Source organism: Euphorbia lathyris, chromosome 8, assembly GCF_963576675.1.
Source record: "Euphorbia lathyris chromosome 8, ddEupLath1.1, whole genome shotgun sequence".
NCBI lineage: Eukaryota > Viridiplantae > Streptophyta > Magnoliopsida > Malpighiales > Euphorbiaceae > Euphorbia > Euphorbia lathyris.
Genome location: NC_088917.1, coordinates 34,489,040 through 34,511,774, shown reverse-complemented (window position 1 = coordinate 34,511,774; position 22,735 = coordinate 34,489,040). Strand labels below are relative to the sequence as shown.

Here is a 22,735-nt window from a genome sequence, read left to right as displayed (position 1 = left end):
CCTCAAACTCCGTAGGTTTGTCAGACCCTTTTGTGCTTCAGCCGTTAGTTCTTCTCGCTGAATCTTTGGAATAGATACCGCTAGGTCCACTACCAGAATGAAAACTTGTCTCTGAACAATCTTTGAAACTAAACTAATCACTACTGTGTTTATAACTAATCTAAGAACAACTTGTGTACATCAAGTTTGTTTTTACAGAAATGTAATCTAAACGTCTAACTCTTTTCTGAATCAGAACATAATAACAACTCTCTAAACTATAATTTCTCCAACTTTTTTTCAACTCTGATTTCTGAAATGAATCACTTATTTATAGTTGGTGAATGGTTGTAATTGAAGGGTCGCTTTTATCCAAACGAACAGACGCGTTTTTTGGATTTCTGACATGTGAAAGCTGTGTAGAATTCTTCGTTGTCTCAACTGAGATTCTGAGAATCTCAGTCGTGACAGGGGCACGGAAAAAGGCTGAAAAACTTCGACTTTGGCGACTGGCATTAGCGTGTCGCGGCTGAAAATCTCAGTCGCGACAGGGGTATTTTCCCCCGTCTCTTGGCTGCTTCTTGTCTCCTTGAGTCGGTCTTCTGATTAATACGTATTTTTGGCATGTAACTTAGGTTTTCCCCTCGTTTTAGCTCCTATTTGGATTTAACCAAATAATTAAGTACCTTGCATCAAAGAAGTATATAAAGACGTAAAAGTACTCTAAACGAATATAATTAGCACGATTTCAATGTAAATTTGATGTATTTATATATGATATTTTAGGTATATTTTGGGCTTAACAATGATTTATAACTTCAATTTTAAAGGGCAGAATTTTGGGATTAAACCTTTGTTTCGGGTAATTTTAATAAAAAATTACTCCATTAGATCTGGTTGGAAAATATTTTTTTAGAACGGGCTGTTTTCCAACCAGAGTTAAAAATTGTAATGTTTTTGAAATTTTGTTACGGCGCCGTAATAAGCTAGTGCACTGCCCACTACTGGGCAGTGGCTTCACGCAACTGCCCAACAAATATAAAAAAGTAATTATTTTATAAAAATAAAAATAAAATTTATAAAATAAATATAAAAGAAATTAATTTTTTATAAAAATAAAATTATATATTATAATGATGGTGATTGAATTTTTGTTATATAAAATTTTGTTTTAAATTTAAATTTGATTTTGCTCGGGCTAAATCTGCACTTCGCTTAAAATATTAAGGTTAAATATTTAGTGATTAGTTTAGTATATTTTTTTTTTGGTAAGAAGGGAAGAAAAAAAACAAACAAACAAAAACCTAACCCGGGATCAGTCTAGGAAGACTGACCCCAATCCTATCCTCAAGAAGAGAAGGTAACAGAAAAGAAGGAGGAACGGAAAGGGTAGAAACACCTAACATCCCCCCATGCCCAGCAGCTGCCAAGCGATCCGCCACGCGGTTTTGCTCCCTATAAATATGGGAGAAGGTAAGAGAATCGAAGGCAGGACGAAGCCTCAAGATGGCTTTAATGAGATTCTGACTCTTAAGACAAGCAGCCTGTCTATCCGAAATCCTATTGATAGCCTCCAAATTGTCAGACTCCACCGAAAGTCTTTTAACACCCATGCGAATGGCGAGTTTAATGCCAGACAAGATCCCCCAGAGCTCTGCAGTAAAGGAGGAGCCCGTACCTAAGTTATGGGTAAACCTAGCCAGCCAGGCGCCACCAGCATCCCGAAGAACTCCACCAGCAGTAATTCTGTCATTACTAAGGCAGGAGCCATCCGTATTCAACTTGACAACCCCTTCCCTGGGCTTCCTCCAACCAACTAACTGGACCTCTTTAACCGGGGAGGGGTGAACCAGGGGCTCTCCTTCAAAACTCTTTGTAATAACAGAGAGTTTTTTCGAGAAGTAAAACCGGAGGTCAGGAATAAAGACAGTCTTCTCAGCAAATAACTCTTCATTCCTCCATTTCCACATTTGGTGACAAATAATAGCGAAGAGAATAGCCCCGTGCTCCATACTGGCCAACAAATTCCCATTAACGATTAGTTTAGTATATTAATAACACAGTAAAATATTTTAGACATTTTCAAAGAATTTGTGATTAATTTATATGTAACGGGTTTAGTTTTTTGAAACTGTCTAAAATATTTTACTATATTATTAATATAGTTACAAAACAAATGTATGAAACTGCTTCAATTTATTAATAAACTGGTTTAGAAGGTCCGATGAGACTAAATAACAGTCAAACAAATCTTTTCAAATTTTCGGTAGCGTATGGTTAAAATTGATCTTCCTTGGAAATGTTAGTGTTAAATTTCCCCAATTTCATACGTTAAGGCTAAATCTGCACTTCACTCGAAACATTAAGGTTAAATATTTAGTGCATTAATAACACAGTAAAATATTTTAGACAATTTTTAAAAAATTGTGATTAATTTATATGTAGCAGGTTTAGTTTTTTTGAAACTGTCTAAAATATTTTACTGCATTGTTAATATAATTACAAAAAAAATTGCATGGAACTGATTCAATTTATCGACAAACTGGTTTAGAAGGTCTGACGTGGCTAAATAACAGTCAAACAAATCTTTTCAAATTTTCAGTAGCATATCGTTAAAATTGATATTGCTGGAAAACGTTAGTGTTAAATTTGCACAATTTCGTACGTTAGGGCTAAATCTGCACTTCGCTTGAAACGTATAGGTTAAATATTTAGTGCATTAATAACACAGTAAAATATTTTAGACAATTTCAAAAAAAATGTGATTAATTTATATGTAGCAAGTTTATTTTTTTGAAACTGTCTACAATATTGTATTGTGTTATTAATACAGTTACAAAAAAAAAATGTATGAAACTGCTTCAATTTATCAACAAGCTGGTTTAGAAGGTTCGATGTAATTAAATAATAGTTAAACAAATCTTTTTAAATTTTCGGTAATGTGTGGTTAAAATTGATCTTACTCGAAAATTATATAAATTCAATAATATCAGTATAATTTATATATAATTTTATTTTTATAAAATAATAAATTAACTTCTTTTTGCAAATTTTATTTTTATAAAGTAATAAATCAAAATTCTTTTTTATATTTGTTTGCGCCACTATCCCACTACACTAGTTGCGAGGAATCCATTTGGATTCCTGACCACTTGGCGCCGTAATGGGTAAAAAATATTAAAAAAAAATTAAAATTGTAACCCGAGAATATTTTCCAACCAAGTCCAATGGGATAATTTTTATAAAAAATTACCCCAAATGAAGGATTAATCCGGAATTTTGTCGATATAAATGATTTTTTTAAAAGATAAGATTCCATTAGATGTCAAGGGGATCCCCTATCTCCCTACCTTTTTATCCTGTGTGCTGAAGTCTTATCTAAACTTATCAGAAAAGCTGAAGAAGAAGGGCTTATTTCAGGTTGTAGGATCTGCAGAAGGGCACCGGCGGTAACACACCTCTTCTTTGCTGATGACAGTTTTTTGTTCTTTGGGGCAACTATTGATGAGTCTAGAAAGTTCATGAACATCTTGTCAGAATATGAAGTGGCTTCGGGTCAGGTAGTAAACTTGAGCAAATCAGGGGTTTTTTTCAGCCTTAATGTGTCTGAACCAATGCGAATACAGATCAAAGCGTTATTGGGTGTGTGCACTCCTCTCGACACAGGCAGGTATCTGGGATTACCATCACTCATTGGGCGTTCCAAACGCAGGATTTTCACTTTTCTGATAGATAGACTACGCAAGAAGGCGTGGGGTCTTAAATTCCTTTCCCAGGCTGGGAAAGAGGTGCTTCTTAAGTCTGTGGCTCAAGCCTTGCCAACCTTTTGTATGAGTACGTTCCTTTTACCCTTATCTATCTGTGATGAGCTGCAAAAATTAATGAATTCTTTTTGGTGGGGTATGAAACCTGAGGGTAGAAGAAACATTCATTGGTTTGATTGGTGTAAATTGTGTAGACCTAAAGATTCAGGTGGGATGGGTTTTAAGGATCTACATATGTTTAATCTAGGAATGTTAGGTAAACAGGGATGGAAATTACTAAAATTCCCAAATACTTTAGTGAGTCAAATGTTCAAAGCTAAATATTACCCTAGGCACTACAAGAAATTTGGACTTTTATGACACACAATAATTGTCATGAAAACATGATTTTTCGTCACAATACATAAAAGGTGACAAAAATTTATCGTCACAGCGATCGTCACGGCAGGAGCGTGGTATTATGTATATATGATAAAATTTTCTTTTGTCATGAATGATTTACTTTTATATGACAAAAAAGAACATGTGTCACTATACTGTTTTGTTTTCGTGACGCTTATTTTGTCACTATTATTGTCTATATTTTGTCACCTAAAACTTTATTTTGTCATGAAAAGTAAACATTTTGATGACGATATTCAGATTTTGTCATTTATAATTATAGCTAATGTGACAAATACTAATATGACATTGAAATTATAGAATTTTAGTGACGTTGTAACTAACGCACATTTTGTCACTTAAGATTAATTTTTTGTCATGATATGTAATATTAAACTGACGAAATTCATATTTTGTTATCAAAAATTATAGTTAAAGTGACAAATCTATAGCTAAAACTGAAATTTTAAATTTTTTATTACACTATAATTATCATTTTATTGTCACTTTAACTTTTAATTTGTTACTAAAGCGTATTAATTAGTGACAGTCATCCTATTTAAAGATAGAAATCGTCATGAAAAACTATTGTATAATAGCATAAAATTTTATTGTCATTTATTCAATATATTGTAACATTACAATGCATCATTGAACAAATAATTTGGTGACAATAGATTTTCCCTCAAAACATAAAGTATAAATACCGAGCAAAAAAAGTTTGCAAATGTAATTTCCATACATAATATTCGCTTGTAAGGTAACAATACAACTAATGAAAATCAGTAAGTTGGTATTCATAATAAACATCAGAAAAATAAAAGCATGATCTTCTTCACTTGGCTCCTAGATTGAGGCGTTTGCCTAGACAACACATCTTTCAAAGCACAAAGTGGCGAATCACTCATGCTTTGCTTTGCCTCACCTAGCTAAAAGAAGGACACTGTCATGTTCATCTCTGACTAGAAATCTTGCACCACAAATGTTCATCATTGACCAGAATTCCTGCAACACAGATATATGAGTAGATTTCTTATAAAGTTAAAGTTCTTCTATATAAATAAAAGCAGATTTTGTGTTCCATGGAAATAACAAAAGATAACTAAAATCAGATTCTTCATAATACATAAAATCCATTTTGTCACTATTATAAAAAGTATGAAAAAGTCCCATGAAATTTTCTAGCAAATTTGTCATAATGAAATACAATATTAAACCTCAACACATGAAACAAAAATTTCAAGACTCTTCACCCCAAAACTAGTAGTATATAGAATGCATAACAAAAAGAACATGAATGTCAAATTTTATACTAATAAAAGAAACTTTATTTCTTCATGCCATCTGGAAATGCATAATTTATATAGTCCAGTAATTGTGCCCAATAGCACAAGCAGTTCTATACTTTCTTTTAAAAACTTCAATTTCATTACAAGAAGCATATAAAAAAAATGCAATTCTATATTCGTTCATGGATGACCTATTATCTAAGCTATTCAGATTATCACCACCAGCAAAATTAGAGAAAAACGTCCAGATTGGATGTGAAATTTTGAATTTTGCTTATGAGCTTAGCATTCTCATTTTGGTTCATTAGTGCCTCTATCAACAGTCCAGAAGACAGCAAAAGTGATTTTAAAAGTGAATAACTAAGCCATACCTCTTCCAGTACCACGCCGAGTAGTTGAAACTAAACCAACACGACTTTGTTTTCTGATCGCCACTCCAACTAGCAAATCCCGCATTCTTTTCCCATGCAAAACTTAACTTATTGTTATCCAACAAGCCAAAGATATACAAACATTAATCACTTCAATGAGAGCAATACAAAAAATATAAGGAGAAATATTGTTAACTAGGGACTATAATAGCACCTCCAAATCAAGTTCAAGCTAGAGTATGCTAGAATTATTGTCAAGAATTTCATAGATTATGCTATAAATTAGAGCATATCTTTATCAAGATAGGCCACATTTCTGCCAGAAGCTAGCTTCACATCTGCCAATATCATACATACAGTTCTGTTTTCAGTAACTCTAGAAATTACACCTGAGATCAGATTCATCATGCACATAAAAAAACATGAACTTGGGATCATATTCATCCTAAAAATTATCATACAACGTAAGAAAGTTTAACAAAAAATATTCATTCATTACCTTTATTTAAAATGAATAATAATGAAATGACTTTTTTTTGGGAGAACACTGAAAATCAAAACGTATGCAAACAACAAACCCTAAAATTTAAAGCAATATATGGAAAGGAATTCACATCAGAACCATGATACATCAGATTAAGAACAAACAACCATTCGAAGCACACCCACTGAAATTATTAGTTTCTTTATGCATAAGGATATCTACAACTAGGCTAGCAAAGAGAGAGAAAAAATGGAATGAACTCAACCTCAAACACAAAAGAGGGAAACAGAAGAAAGCAAAATCAAAAAATTCTCAATGAATATAAGGCTTAATCCAGCAAAGAAGATAAATGAATTAAATAGACCAGAGACTCACAAAGAAAAGAAGATCGTCGATGCCATCTATGACACGATAATTGCATAGGAGGCGGAGACATTCCGATCCGAGGGAGAAAGAAGTGAAGAGAACGAGAGCAGGGAAGTTGAGGAAGGGGGAAATGAGGGAAACATGTGATGGAGTAGAACGTGTATTGGGGCGACTGAACTGCAGACGTGAAGGCTGGCTATAGACGATTATACCATTCACTATTTGCTGATTTTGTTCAATTAATTGGGGATAAAACAGTAATTCACCAGATTTCAGTCTAACCAAAAATACACCTAACATTTTGAGTCATGAGCAATTTTACCACTAACGTCTAAAATTGTATAATTTTACTCCTAAAGTTTGTAGCCGAGAGCAATTTTACCCCTAACATTAATAATTTGTATCAATTTCAAACACTATTATAAAACACGGATATTTTTGTTCTTTATTTTGCACCAATTACATGTCAATTCATTCTAAAAAAAATTTCATATTTTTGTTAATTTAATAATAGAATTGTAGATTGATATTTATAAATTCGGTGAATTTTTTGAATTTTTTTTGTCTAATTTGTACAAAACATAATATATATTTTTTATTTTTTTATTTTTTTCACATCCTAACATATGTTTGTGATTTCTTACTGATAAAATAACATACGTGTGAAGTGTAGATGACAAGATTCATGACCGAGAAAATAATTTGATGAATTATTTCTCAAATTGACTCAATTTATCAATGTTGGGGTAAAATTGCTCTTGGATTCTAATTATAGGGGTAAAATTACGCTATTTTAGACGTTAAAGGTAAAATTGCTCCTGATCCAAAATGTTAAGGATATTTTTACACCTTAATCCTAACCTTATACTGTATATTAATTAGGAAAACTATAAACTAGATTGTAGTATAGATTATATGAAATTAGAATTTATATCTAAATTCTCTATATAATATGAAAAATTAACATTTAAACTGACGTGTTAACTTTAATATAATTTATAAATTATTTTCATTTTAATTATTTAAATTGTTTCTTATAGTAAGGGAAAAGGAATCAAGAAAGGGAAACTAAAGGAAAGGAAAAGAATGAGCATTCATACCCCTATGTGTTTGGATATGTTTAGGAAAGGGAATGCAATTCCACCCTATTCCCTTTGTGGATGTTTGGTTCAAATAGAGAATCAAAACTATTTTTTTTTAATTTCATATATAATAAAAAAAAATTCAACTCTTTTACTATAGTTTCCATAAAACGTGAAATAACTTCATATATAATCCCAAACAATCCAAAACATCACTCACTTGCTACCCTTATTGATAATAATATAAAGTTCATAAAAGTTAAAATTAATCAAAGAAAATGCATAAATATTATATTTAAAAAGAAAATAATTATTTTAAAATAATTAAAAATAAATATTAAAACTGAATAATATGATAAAAGAAAAAAATTTGGTCAAAATTATTTTTCAGGGTAAAAAGGTAAAAATAAATAATTATAAGGATCAAAAGTGAAATTAATCTAGTGATAAAAAAATATAAATAAAAAAATATGAGGATTAAACAAAAATAAAAAAAGTAAAATTTAGTCAAAAAATATTTTTTGAGTAAAAAAATTTAAAATATATAAATTAATCCAAAGATAAAGAAATGTAAAAATAAAAAAAATATAGAAACCAAAATAAAAATAAAAAATAAAATAGGGAGTAAAGTAGAATTTTATAAGGAGTGTAGGTTAGAAAGAGAGGGGAAAGGGAATAGAAAACCTTAGGGAAAAGTGGGGAATGAGTTAGAGGAGTTATGGGTAAACCCAAAACTAAAAAGGGGCAAAGGGAATCATTTAATTAGCAAAACAAACATCAACAAAAGGAATGAAGTCTCCCCCTTTCCTTACCCTTTCTTGAAACCCCCAAACCAAACGCCCCCTAAATATATCTCTGTTTCATTTTCTTTTACTCTTTAAGACTAATGGTAACATAGCTTATGTCAAATTAAAATTAGACTAAATTAGATCTAAGCCAAAATATAATTAGTTTTATATTATATATTAAGTTCCTTGCTAAATAATTACAAGCTATAGATTATAATGAATTTTAACTTAAATTTTTCTCAAATATTTTTTAAGGAACATATAAATTTTCTATTTGTAGGTATATAATTAAAATCCTTCCCTTTATCCGACATGAGTAGATTTCATCAATTGATGTTTTTTCTTTTTGACATTTTATCTTATTGTCACAAAAATATTGAAATAGATAACAATATATAAACATTGTCACAACAAGATAATAATAAATTACAACATATATTTTGTTATATTCTTTTAGTTATTTTATGACGTATTACAATCGTCATTAACATGTTATATCTCACGACGAAAATATAAAATGTCATTTATTCAAAATATTTTGTTAGTAAATTATTTTTTTATCCAATTCGAAATTACTAGAATTTATTCGTAAATTTTACGGTGATAATCATTCATATATCGTCACAAAAGTATCAAAATACGTGACAATATTTAAATAATATCACAAAAGGTAATAATAAAATGACGAAATACAATTTGTTACTTTTTGTTCGAATTAAGTTACCACAAATAAAAAAAATGTCACAAAAAAATATTTCTTACCATGACGATAAATTTGTCACCAATATCATTATTTCGTCAAATAAAAGTTTTGCCTCCAAATTTATTCTACTAAATTTTACCTCCAAAATTTTAGGTTACGAATTTTTTCCTATCATCATAATATGTATCAAATAGTGACTAAATGATTTATCAATGAAGACGTTCTTAAAATTTATCATGGAAGAATTAAAAGCAATGACGAAAGGTAAATTCTGTCATATTTAAGTGATTATTGGTGACGAAATTATGTTCGTAAAAAAATAAATCGTCATAAAATTCCATATTTCTTGTAGTGAGGGAGGACTTACTTCTCTCAAAATTAGGCAATAATCCTAGTATGGTTTGGAGAAGTATATGGGAAGGCATTAGTATATTGAAAACATGGGTTAGATGGAGAGTGAAAATGGTAGATCAATCAGAGTTTGGGAGGATGATTGGGTTCCTAATCTAGAGGGTTTTTGCATAAATTCCTTTTTGGTCCCTGGTATGGAGAATTTGATGGTAGCGGACTTGTTCCTTGAAAATGGGAGAGGGTGGGATATGCAGAGACTAAACGACTGTTTTAGCGAAGTGGAAGTGCAGGCCATTAGTGATATTATTTTGCCATACAATGCGGGGGAAGATATGAGAATCTGGCATTGGTCAAGGGATGGACACTACAATGTTCACTCAGGCTACTTGTCAGGTATGGGGTTAGTAGAAGCTAGCAGAGCCCAGGAGCGTTGGAAGAGGTTGTGGAAGTTGATGATTCCCCCTAAGCTGAAACAGTTTATTTGGCGTCTGTGTTCAAAATGTTTACCCACTAGAGCTCGGTTGGCCCAGAGAAGAGTCCCCATTTCAACTGAATGCCCAGTATGTGTGGAGCAAGAAGAGACGGATAACCATTTATTTGTTGATTGTTGTTTCGTAGGTGACATTTGGCGTGTAGCAGGAGTTCCTGCGCCGAGAGTGGACAACAGACACATTGACGAGTGGCTTCTTCACGCCTTGAGCGACTCAAATCTGGAAGAAATAGTCAGAATCTGTTGTGCGCTTAAAGTAATCTGGGACCACAAAAACAGTCCTGTGGCACATGAGATGGTGGCCGGCAGACACGACTTGGCGAATCAGTTTGGAGGTTGTTCAGGACTGGAAGGCCTATCAACAGAAGGCGCCAACTTCGGGCAACCGACATATGCAAGCAATGCATATGCAGGCGGTCCCGCCGACGGCCGTTCAGCCACTCCCGCGCACACAGGGCGAGCAGATGAGAGGCAACCACTTTCCGCCAAATCCTCACCAGAGATGGAACACGCCTAGCCCGGGCTTTATCAAATGCAATATTGAAGGGGCTATCTTCAATGAATTAAAGAGCAGCGACATGGGAGCGGTTATTAGGGACGAAAGGGGAGCATTTCTCTTTTGTAGTAGCAGTCTTATCCCAAGTATCAAGGAGCCACGGGTCATTGAAGCTCTTGCAATCCGTACGAGCTTGTTATGGATTGCTAATATGGGTTTTTCTGCTGTTATATTTGAATCTGATGCTAAGGCTGTGGTAGATGTTATTCATTCTGAAAAGTAAGATATTTCTGAATTTGGTATGATTGTAGAAGATTGTCGAGTCCTGATAAGATCCATCCCATCTTTTAAATTAGGTTTTATTTCTCGTTTAGCGAACAGTGCGGCTCATTTGGTAGCTAGGCTTGCCTGTTCCAATGCTAGCGATTTCTTTTCAACTATTGTGCCAGAATGGCTTGTGAACACTATTTATATGGATGCAAATCCATCATCTATTTAAGTTTCACTTTCAGGTTCAAAAAAAAAAAAAAACTTAATTTAAAATGCTATGTTTTGTAAATAAAACATATCACTAATCTCTATTTATAAACTTTTAAACTATGTATACAAATCGAACAAAAAAAAAAGAAAACTATGTATACAAATACTATGGCCCTGTTTGGCAAAGAGCGTTTTGGGATAAAAAGAGCGTTTTTGACCAACTTTAGCGGTTTGACCATTGAAACCGCTGATTGGAGTGTTTGGTGAAGATAGGTTTGGAAGAGCGTTTTGGGATGAAAACGCTAATTTTGAAAAAGCTCATTTTAGGAGCTTTTTCAATTAGCGTTTTGGGATATTAAAATTAATGGAATTTTTTGACCCCAATAAATAGACTCCCTCTTCTCCTACGTCAAAATTAATGACCTTATTCGTCTTTTTGCACAAACCGCTATTATCAATCAGCTAATTTTTACCAAACAGGTCTACACAAATAGCTAGTCAAATCAGCTAATGTAATCAGCTAACTGCTAACAGCTAATGTAATCAGCTAACAGCTAACAGCTAATTCCCAAACAGGGCCTATAACAACGTATATTCTTTTTACTTTATCTTTTAAAAACAATATTAAGAGATAAACTTTCTTAAAGATAAGGGATTTGGTGATTAAATGAAATATGCACTATAGATATGTTCTGGATAAAATGTTCAGTGTGTGGTTGAGTTGTATTTATTTAAGTGTTTATGACTTTTATGCAAATCATTCTATTCACATTTAATATATCTTTAGTGTCTTGAAGTTATCCAAAAATTGCAATTTACTTTTAAATTTCAAAACATTATAACTAAATTATTTGCAATAAATAACTCATTAAGTTGCTTATTTGGAATAAATAATCTCTAAATCCAAAAATACATTCAACATAATATTACATCAAAAATAAAAAAAATTTAAACTATCGGTTACTATAGATCTAACTAATATATTGATACATAAACAAAAAGAGTAAAAAAAAACTCCCTAAATCATAAAGACTAACATATTTGAAGGATTATTTGTTCCAAATAAACAAATTGAAAAGTTAGTTATAACATTTTAAAAGTTTAAAGTTTAAAAGGTTTGCAATTTTTGAACCATTTAAGGATATGAAATATATTAGGTTTTCAATTTACTTCTATTGATAGTTTCGGCTCTGCAAATGCAAACTTTGTAGGCAAATTATTCTTTTTAAGTAATAAAAGTGTTTAACTTCAATATCTTTTAAATAAGGTTTAATAAGCTCTCTAAATTTGTTTAAAAAGTTTGATTGGTTCCCCTGAATTTTTAAAGTGTTCCAATAACTCTTTTAACTTGCATAATATGTTCAGTTAGCCCTTTGAATTTGCGAAAATCAATTGAGATTCGGTTGCAAAAAACAAGTTAAATGCGGAACATGTATTGCACGTTAGTAAGTTAAATGCGGAAGATGTATTGCATGAGTCTTAAAAAAAAGTAGAACGACCAAAATCGGAGTATGCGGTTCTAATATTAGAGAAGACAAGTTTTATAGTTGACCAAGTAATAACTTTCTTTTTAATCTATTTTTTAATTATGTAATAATATTCTAAAATGCGTGGAATACATCTTCCGCATTTAGCTTACTTTTTTGTGACCGAGTGATCAATTGATTACATTTTAGGCAAGTTCAGGGGGCTAACTGAATGTTTTATGCAAGTTGAGAGAACTATTGGAACACTTTAAAAGTTTAGGGACTAATCAAACTTTTTGGACAACTTCAGATGGCAAAACGATGTATTAAGCCTTTAAATAACTTTATTAAATCATCACTTATGTCCTTGGAATTACATGTACATATATTGAAATATTTTGAACAAAATAATGTATATATAAAAGATGATGAGGAGAAGGGGCGAATCCAGTATGGGGGCACTGGGTGCAGTTGCCCCCACTGACATTTGTATTTTTTTTTAAAATTCAGATATTAATTTTGAAGTTTTAGAGCTTTGACCCCTTCATCAATGAAGGGTTAGGGGTTATTGGTTCTATAATTGAGGATGAAGAATGGTTTTAAATTTAATATTTTATTTTTTATTTTTTTAATTATGTTTTAAAGCAAAACGATGTCGTTTTATTTAATTAGAACTACGTCGTTTTATTTACAACAAAAATAAAAAATAAAAAATAAATATTTAAATGTAAAACTAAATAGGTCATAAAACAAACAATGGGTCTCTCTTACTTTCTTTAATCTTTTTAGTTATTCTTCCAAAATTCCGCTTTCTTCTTAAGCCTAAATTGAAATCCTTAATCCTAACTAAGATTAAATCAAAATCGGCAGTCAATCCCTCTGTAGTCGGATCATTGATCGTTGGTCCGGCACTTCATCTCCGATCTTTGCCTCTCTGTTTTAATTTTGATTTTATATTTCTGCTACTATTTTACTTGAACTTGAGCTTTGATATGTGGTTTTTATTAATTATTAGTTTTTGGATAAAAATTATTTTAATTATATTGTTTGCCCCGTTGGAGAGAAAGCCTAGATTCGCCTATGATGAAGAGACGTTAAATTATTAAAATGACACTAAGACAAGACAAGACCCATGAATATTGCAACTACTGATTTTATATTATAAGATAACATGAATATCATTAAAATAAAATGACAACACACATGAATATTGCGAGTAGTGATTTTATATTATATTAGAAGATAAGATTGAATCGAGAAGAAAGCCGATTATTATATATAGATACATAGAAACAGGAGAGAAATAGTTAAAGAAAAGCATTGAGAATTTTGTTGAATTGGGATGACTTCTCGATTTGAGGCACATGAGATGTTCCCTTTATTGTTTCCAACTTCACATCCTTCCCAATCAACCTGCTTCCATTAATTAACCACCATATATATCATCTTCAACTCTTACCTATATCCATATATCTAAATATCCAAAAAAAAAACTTACCCTTTGAGCTCCTTTGCCATTTCCACTGGAAATATTTTGTCGCGATCTCCCCACACTAGCAGTACCTCCTGCACCCACCTCAACAATTGATTAAATATTGACTTTACATGTAACAAATGTACTAGTATATTTAAATATTACCTGTTGCAGTGGAGAAATATTAACTGTTTGATCCTGTGCTACTGTTACTCCTTTCAGAAGTTCCAATTTCTTACTCCTATTTTGCCTGTATAATGTCTGCATAAACTCATAACCTCTCTGTCACTTTTCAACACCTTTCCACTCAGATTCTTTTTGCAATTATTCATGCTATTTTGTATGCTCTCCACTTGTACATTAACTACACCATAATTTACTTTCTCCACTTTTTATTTTAATCAATAAAACAACTGATATTTTAAATCCAATAATTAATGTATAGTATACTATTATACTCCAAATTAAGAAGCAAAAAACACCCAATTATAAAGTAAAAGGTATCAATTAATTGTATACTAGAACATCAATTATTGACATTTCAACATCATAAATGAGCCACCCAGCTATCTACCAAGACTTGTTTCCTTGCCCAATTAATTAGCTAATTAAGTCAATACCTAACCCAAATATGAATTCTAGCTCCAAAACTTTACACTTTAACATTTTCATTTACAAAATTTGTTCTACACCCATTCCATCTCTACAAAACTCTTATAAGTCTGCCTTTCTAAAAATAATATAAACAACTGTTATATATTAAAATATATGTCACATCTTTTTCCTTATATTCACTCATTGTTTAATTTATTATTATATTTATTAATAATGAGTGAAAAGAATGACTCTATAAAATTAAAAAATAAAATAATAAAGGAGAACACTCTTCAATAATATAAAAGAATTAAAAAGCTATTTCAATTAAATATTTATACAAACTTCTCAAAATTTAATATAAAAGCCTATAAAACAAGTCTTTTAAGATGCTACTCTCTAAACTATTCATTGAAATTCTCGTGGGGTAGAGTTGATTAATTGATAAAGCATAGAAAATAAAATATATTCAAGTGAAAGATAAAGCTAGTTAGGTGGATCATATATCATCATTAATTAACTTCTTATCCTCTAAATCTTTTCTTTTATTAATTTACAATGTTCCTAACTAACTCAATAGCTGAATTTGTTTTCCATCAAATAAAAATAGGAGTGGCTATTCGTATAATAATCATATTATATTTGTTTGTTTGGATTATTAAATTATTGCCCTAACAGAGTACGACTCCATCCAAATATGTTTTATAATTACATTAACTCGAATTTGATCCCAACTTTGTCTAAAATAATAAAAAATGTAAAGCATTGATAGAATTATAAATGTCTTTTTAATTTTTAAAATACTAATAATTTATATAATGGTCATTTCGTACATTTTATATATCGGGATTTTTTTTTATGTGTTAAAACTTTTGCATATGGATCCCACCTAATTATTTGCGTGTCCAAGGACCATTCTATTTTGGGTAAGTTGTACCATTTTGTTGGCATATATATTTAAATCAATTTAGTGTATTTTGTTAATTTTTATACTTAATAATTAATATTTGAATGTTAATAGAAAACTACTATAAAGACATAAATATTATGTGAATCTCAAACTTGAGTAGACAAAATTTATGGTTGAGATTTATAATTTCAATCATTCATTTCGTATTGAATGCTTGAGATTTTAATTTGATCCCTCGAATAAGTATTCACCAAATCCGAATCAGTCATGAAAAAAGTTAGAAGGACGAAAATATGTAGATAAAGGGAAAGGAAAGAACTTACGTTGATGAAATCATTCAAGAAAAGGTCAGGAACTAAATGTAGAAAAGGAAAAGTGACAGCCAATTTAATCAAAGCTCGCAACTGAGACGGTTTCTGTGGCAGCATAAGATCACCAATTGCCTCCACTTTAGCTTTCCCTATCAATTCTTCATTATCTCTCTTCCTCATGTTTACGCCGGAGCTCGCTATCACCACCTTCTCTACCCTCTCCGGCCACATCCTCGCAATATGATACGATACGAACCCCCCGTAACTAGTGCCGACAACTGAATACTTCTCTACCCCTAACTTTTCAAGCAACTTCGCAACCGATTCTGCCTGGAAGATCTCTGATCTCTTATCAGACTTTGTCGTTGACTCGCCGAAAAATATTAGGTTAGGCACGTACACGTTGAATTTACGAGCAAAGAACTGGACCTGCAATTTCGAATCCGGCGATCCATCGATCGATCGATCTCTCGATTATGGAATTAAATTAAGAAGAAAAACAGAAGTGAGATTATATACCTGTTTGCGCCATTGCCAGAGAGCGGCGGGGCCAAAGCCGTGAATGAGGACGAGAGACGGTTTACGGGGATGAGGATCTTGAGGGCCCCAGAAATGGAGCGTGGTTTCATCGTCGATTTGGATTGATTGTTGAGAGAGGCCGGAGGAAGTGTAGCAGTAACGGAGATAGTAACCGTAGAGGGAAATCGGACTGATAAGAGAAAGCGCCATTGAAGGTTGAAATGGATAGGAGAAAAGAGAATTTGGGGATTTGACAGAGAGAATAAGAAGAAGAAAATGAAAGAAAAGAAAGAAAACGGTTACTTCAGTTAGAGAGTGTTGTGTTGATTCTTTCTGTGATGTGTTAATATATAGTATGGGAAATAGATAATAAATTAATTTTGCAACTTGCATATAACCTTTTCATTCCTACACCATACAAGACAACTTGTACAAACATATGACTTAATATTTTAGATTAGAATAAGGTAACAATTTCTTGGAATCGTTTTTTTTTTTAATATATGTGTAAAATTTATTGTTAATGCATAAATTGTAGTAATATTTTTAAAAGTAACAAAAAAAAAAAAATAAAAAAAAAAATTTGAAAATTTAAATAAATTGATTTTACCATTACTTGATTGCTAATAAATTTACCAAAATAGTTTTATACATTGAGTGTTAAAAGGGCATCGCTTAAGTTGAGTTCGGGTTCCAAAGTACGTAGATAGCTTTAATTGGGTATCTGACGAGTCCCGAACCGAGAAATCAGACAAACTATAAAAAATATATTTTTGCCATCAAAAACCATTTTAAACTTATAAGGACATTTTTTTTATTGGAATTTATTTAGGCTTTTAAGACTTTTTTTTTTTCTTATTTGTTAAGGGAGTCTTTATCTATTGTTTCGCCTAAGAGCCATAAAATGTTAAAGTCGCCATATATGACAGACCTAATTATAGGTATTTTCACAGGTTTTTGTAACTTTGTTAATAACACATTGACATAATTAAGTTTAGAAAAATTGATATGATAATTAAATAACAAGTCAAATAATAATATATAAGTATGTTCAAATTTTCTCTTAATACATGTAAAAATTGAATTTGCTTACCCGAAAACAAAACGAGGAAAATGACATTAACCATAATATTTTTATTGGCTTAATATATGTTACACACCGAAACTTATTATTGTTTTCGTTGGTCACTAAATTTATAGTTGGACCATTCACAAATTTTACTTTGTCAATTTTAGAACTTCTACACCTTTAATTATTTGTTGATATGATTGAGATGTATTTAGATGGGAGTTTGACTCAATAATACAATGTTAATTTGAAGCATGTCGAATCTGTAAATAAGAATGTTAGAATTTCAAAATTAATAAGTTTAGATATTTAATAATAGGTTGAAGTATTATAACAGTGTTAAGCAACATAAATTAATATATTTACATGTGTCGAATCTGTCTCTCCTTCTTCTTATTTGTTCTTCTTCTTCTTCTCTTGTTCAAACACTCACATTTTCTTTTATTAATATATGACGGATTTGACAGTTCTTGAGCAATGAGTGCTTTCTTCGCTCAAGGTCTGTCTCGTCTCAATTTCTATCAAAAAAAAAAAAAAAACAGTGTTAAGCAACATAAATTAATATATTTACATGTGTAATTATATATCAAATTACCTTTTTCTATTACTTTCTTCAAAAAAAAAAAAAGTTTACGTATTTCTATTACTACTACTTGTTAATTGCGATTATTCCTATCAAATTTTACCAAACATCTCATTTTCTTTTCTATCAGCTATCAACTACCCCCTAGTTTCAAAAATAAGTAGCATTTTAATTTTTAAATCAACAACCTTAGTTAATAAGATAACTGTGATATTATACTTAATTAGCTACTAATTTAAATATTTTACTAATCTTAAAATTTGAAATATCCTCCAATTATTAGTTCAATTCATGTTTTACTTAAAAAAAGAAATTGAAAAAAAAAGTCAAACAACCATCAGCTATATACACCTCATACAGTTAATGCTTCATTATTTTATTTTATCAAATTTGAAATAAAAATATTTTTTTTTTCACTACATAGCCCTCATACATTTAATAACTACTATATTCAGTTCATATGATTTGCTATATTAATCAAATCATGCACATTAATTTTCTCTAAAAAAGAAAATAATTTATTTATATAAAATTTAGGGTTAAGGTGCAAAAATACCCCTAACGTTTTGGGTCAGGAGCAATTTTACCCCTAACGTCTAAAATAGTGCAATTTTACCCCTAACGTTTGTTACCAAGAGCAATTTTACCCCTAACGTTCATAAATTGGGTCAAGTTTAGAAATAATTCATCAAACTGTCTTCTCGGTCATGAATCTTATCATCTACACTTCACATGTGCGTCATTTTATCAGTAACAAATCATAAACATATGTTGGGATATGAAAAAAAATAACAAAAAAAATAAAGAAATATAGTCTTTTGTACGAATTAGACAAAAAAAATTCAAAAAATTCGCCGAATTTATAAATATTAATCTCCAATTCTATTATTAAATTATAAAAAACATGAAATCTTTTTTTAAGAATGAATTGATATGCAATTGGTACAAAATAATGAACAAAAATATCTGTGTTTTATAATAGTGTCTGAAATTGACCCAAATTACCAACGTTAGGGGTAAAATTGCTATTGGCTATAAACGTTAGGGGAAAAATTGCACCATTTTAGACGTTAGGGGTAAAATTGCTCCTAACCCAAAACGTTAGGGGTATTTTTACACCTTAACCCTAAAATTTATTTATTTATTTTTGGTAGAAATAGGAAAGGAAAACAAACAAACAAAGAAGACTAACCCGGGATCAGTCTAGGCAGGCTGACCCCAATCCTATCCTCTAGAAGAATAGACGAAAGAAAAATGGGAGGAACAGAAAGGGTAGAAACACCTAACTTCCCCTCATGTCCAGCTGCCGCCAAGCGATCCGCAACCCGATTCTGTTCCCTGTAGATATGGCTGAAATTTAAGAACTCAAAGGAAGGGCGAAGCCTTAAAATAGCTTTGATAAGATTTTGGCTGTTAAGACAAAAAGCCTGGTTATCAGATATCCTGTTGATCGCCTCCAAATTATCAGATTCCACGAATAACCTCTTAACCCTAAAATTTATAACAAATAGATTAAAATATCATTTATATTTTTTTATTAAATAATCCTTATTTTCGTAATAATCATTAAATCACATCACAAACACTTTTCATATATTAAAAATGAATAAAATAATAATTAAAGTTAAACTTATTAATCCGGTTAAACTAACAATGACAAATAAAACAACTTGAACCAAATATTTTTTTTCTTTCGCTAATAAATTATAGCGGAGAGAGTACTATATAGTATAATAGTAATAATAAGAAGTCAAAAGCTTGCAAGTTGATGAATGGAATTATGTATAAAATTGCATTAATTAATAAGAACATGTCATAAACGTATTTTTTTATGGTAAAGTTAATTTGAATGTAACTTAATTATATTTATAATAACATTTAACGGTTAAGAATGCTCCCAATTTGCTAGCCGAAATGATTGAAGTTGGACCAAGTCCACTAAAATCTGAGATGGTGGATTCAACACTGCTAGCTGCTAATCTATATCTATACTATATATATATATAAAATAGCGGAAGCAGATAGAAATGATGAGAAGTGGTGATACAGCGTGGATTTCACTGAATTCGTGACGTGTTAGTTTTAATCATAAACTAACAAAGATGTTCTTCTCTAACTAAACTAGAAGGAGTGAATCCAATTTCATGGACTAAATCCATAGGAATAATAAAATCCCCATTGTTGAATGTAGAACCTTAACAAAGCTTCTTGAAGAATAATTATATTTGATTGATAAAAGTTAAGCAACAATTACAAGAAAGAGATGTATTTATACAACCTCAAAACCCTAAATCAAATTACAATAAAGGGTAAATCACTAATTAATTAAAATGATAAAGATAAAGGGTAAAATGGGTTAAATAATAAGGGGTGGCATGGATGGTAAATAGAGAGTGGTAGGGTTGTACTAAGGGAGTGGCAAAGGTGTAAATAAGGGGTGGCAGGATTATAATTAAGGAGGAGCTGGAGTAAGGAACAAGTTCCTGAAAAGTGAAAGTACGCGGGACGTGCCCAAATCTACGCGGGACGTAGTTTGGCTAACGAGCTCTTCTCTGGATCAGTACTCATTCTATACGGGACGTGCCCAATTCTACGCGGGACATACTTTGGCTGTTGAACTCTTCTCCGGATCAGACACTCAAGTACGCAGGGAGTGTTTTCTTCCACGCGGAGCGTGCCCAATCCAAGCCCTGCGTATGTGACCTTCTGGACTTTCTCCGGATCAATCTCAAATACACGCGGAGCGTGTCTGAGCTGCTGTGTTGTATTGCTTTGGCCTCTTTACTCGCTTGTTGCTCGCGCTTGGTTCTTCCTCCGACTTCCCTCGTCCGGACCCGATCCTAGGGAAAGATGCCCCGCATCATACACTCTCTCTTAAAAAGAACTTGACCCCAAGTTGCTTGCCACATATTGATGAGACGTATTCGTTGTGAATGAACCCAAACCCTCAAATCCAACCAAAGTGTTGTTCGAGATGAATTCAAGAAGTCCACTCCACATATTGTCGGACTCACCTTCTCCTCACGAGCTTTTCCCCATATCTCCACAAGTGCCTCACCCCGGACTTCATCTTCCTTGGTACTCATCTCCCCATCTCCACCAATATCTGATGCTCTTCCAACATCGAATGGTATGTCTTGGCGAAGCTTGTCAAACCACTTCCCATTAAGTGCTTGGATGGTCTTCCAACGCCCCTCATCTCGTCGAACGGACCACCATTGGATCCTCTTGATCTCCCCATCACGAACTTGAGGAATCAACACAATCTTCTTCCGCTCTTGGCCTACCTTGAATTGAATGCCCCGACGACACGTATCAACCCAATTAGAATCAATCTCACAAATATTCTTCAAAACCCCAACATGATCTTGAGTCGAATATGCCCGGACCTCTATGTACCTCACGCCATCAACCCGGATGCTAGACTCAACCTCCACTCGCTCATAGCCAACCTCAAGTGACATGTCCTCACGCCATATATCAACCCAAATTGGAGCGATCCATTGAGTACTCTTCACAACCCAAACATGATTTTGACTTGAATATGCACGGACTTTGCTATCACTCATTCCACTAACCCGGCTACGATGCTCAATCTCTCCTTGCCCATGGCCCACATCAAACGGAATATCCCGGCGATACTTGTCAACCCACATCATAGTGAACCCAAGCACACATATAGTAGGTCTTCCCTCACCTTGGGTTAACAATCCCGGAACTTCAAGACTTGCCACTTTACTAACTTGGCTATTATTCTCGAAGCCTTGAATTCCGTCAATCTTCTCAACATCTCTCGGGCGGCTATTCCCATTCATTAAAGACTTCATAAACTCCACTCTCTTCATCACAAGCTTGCTTCTCATTGACTCCACATAAGGTTGATGCTTCCTCAATAAGCACAACATATACTCACACACATACAAGTTAATAAGGCACACACTAGTGAATTCTGAATCTACCAAGTCTTGACTTCCTTCCATCTTCTCTATATTCCACGGGAAGCCATTCCCCTTCAACAAACAATCACCAAAGCCCACAACAAGATCAACCCTCATGGTCCCATAATAGGAAATGTTCTCCCCCAACAATAAGTTCACATCCCTCACAACAAGCTTGCCTCTCATAGGCTTATCATAGGGAAGTCTCTCACTCAAAATAGAGTCTACATTCCTCGCAACAAGATCATCTCTCATGGGCTCATCATAGGAAAGGTTCTCCCTCAACACAAAGCTCACACTCCTCACAACAAGATCACTTCTCATGGGCTCATCATAGGAAAGATCCTCCCTCAACATGAAAATCCCCTTCCTCATGACAAGATCATCCCTCATGGGCTCCTCATAGGAAAGGTTCTCCCTCAATATACACAACCAAGCTTCCAACACATATATTTCAACAAAGCACAAAAGAATAAGTTCAGATTTTACCCAATGAGTGACTCGATTCTTTTGCATGTGGCATGTGCTAGGCATCTCGGTTCTATCAATAGGCTTTATAGAGTAACCTTCCTCTTCCTCTCTAGAGCTCAACTCACCATATATGGAGCTAGGTGCACTACCTCCCGAATCCCATGCTATGTCTCGTGGTAGCCTTCTCAAAGGTGGAAGCCCTTTAAGAAGCCCTTTAGGTGGCTCGTTGGAAGACATGTGCTTGTCACCCTCGGACATCGGCTCAACTTCCTCACGTTCAACTTTGCTCTTTCCCTTCTCAATCGCATTCTCTTCCTTAGTTTTAGCTTCATTAAGAGAAAGGTTAGGTAAACCATCCACCAAACCCAAGTCATTG

General features: G+C 32.5%; 1 protein-coding gene across 1 annotated transcript; it reads right to left on the bottom strand.

The window, feature by feature from the left end:
• Window positions 1–13,629: 13,629 nt before the first annotated feature.
• LOC136203021 (uncharacterized) lies at window positions 13,630–16,635 on the bottom strand. The gene is made up of 5 exons (XM_065994053.1): window positions 16,299–16,635; window positions 15,792–16,208; window positions 14,130–14,225; window positions 13,989–14,056; window positions 13,630–13,903 (listed from the first exon to the last, which is right to left on the bottom strand). The coding sequence occupies exons 1-5, from the start codon at window positions 16,506–16,508 to the stop codon at window positions 13,798–13,800; spliced, it is 897 nt and encodes a 298-aa protein (XP_065850125.1). The 5' UTR covers window positions 16,509–16,635; the 3' UTR covers window positions 13,630–13,797.
• Window positions 16,636–22,735: the final 6,100 nt, after the last annotated feature.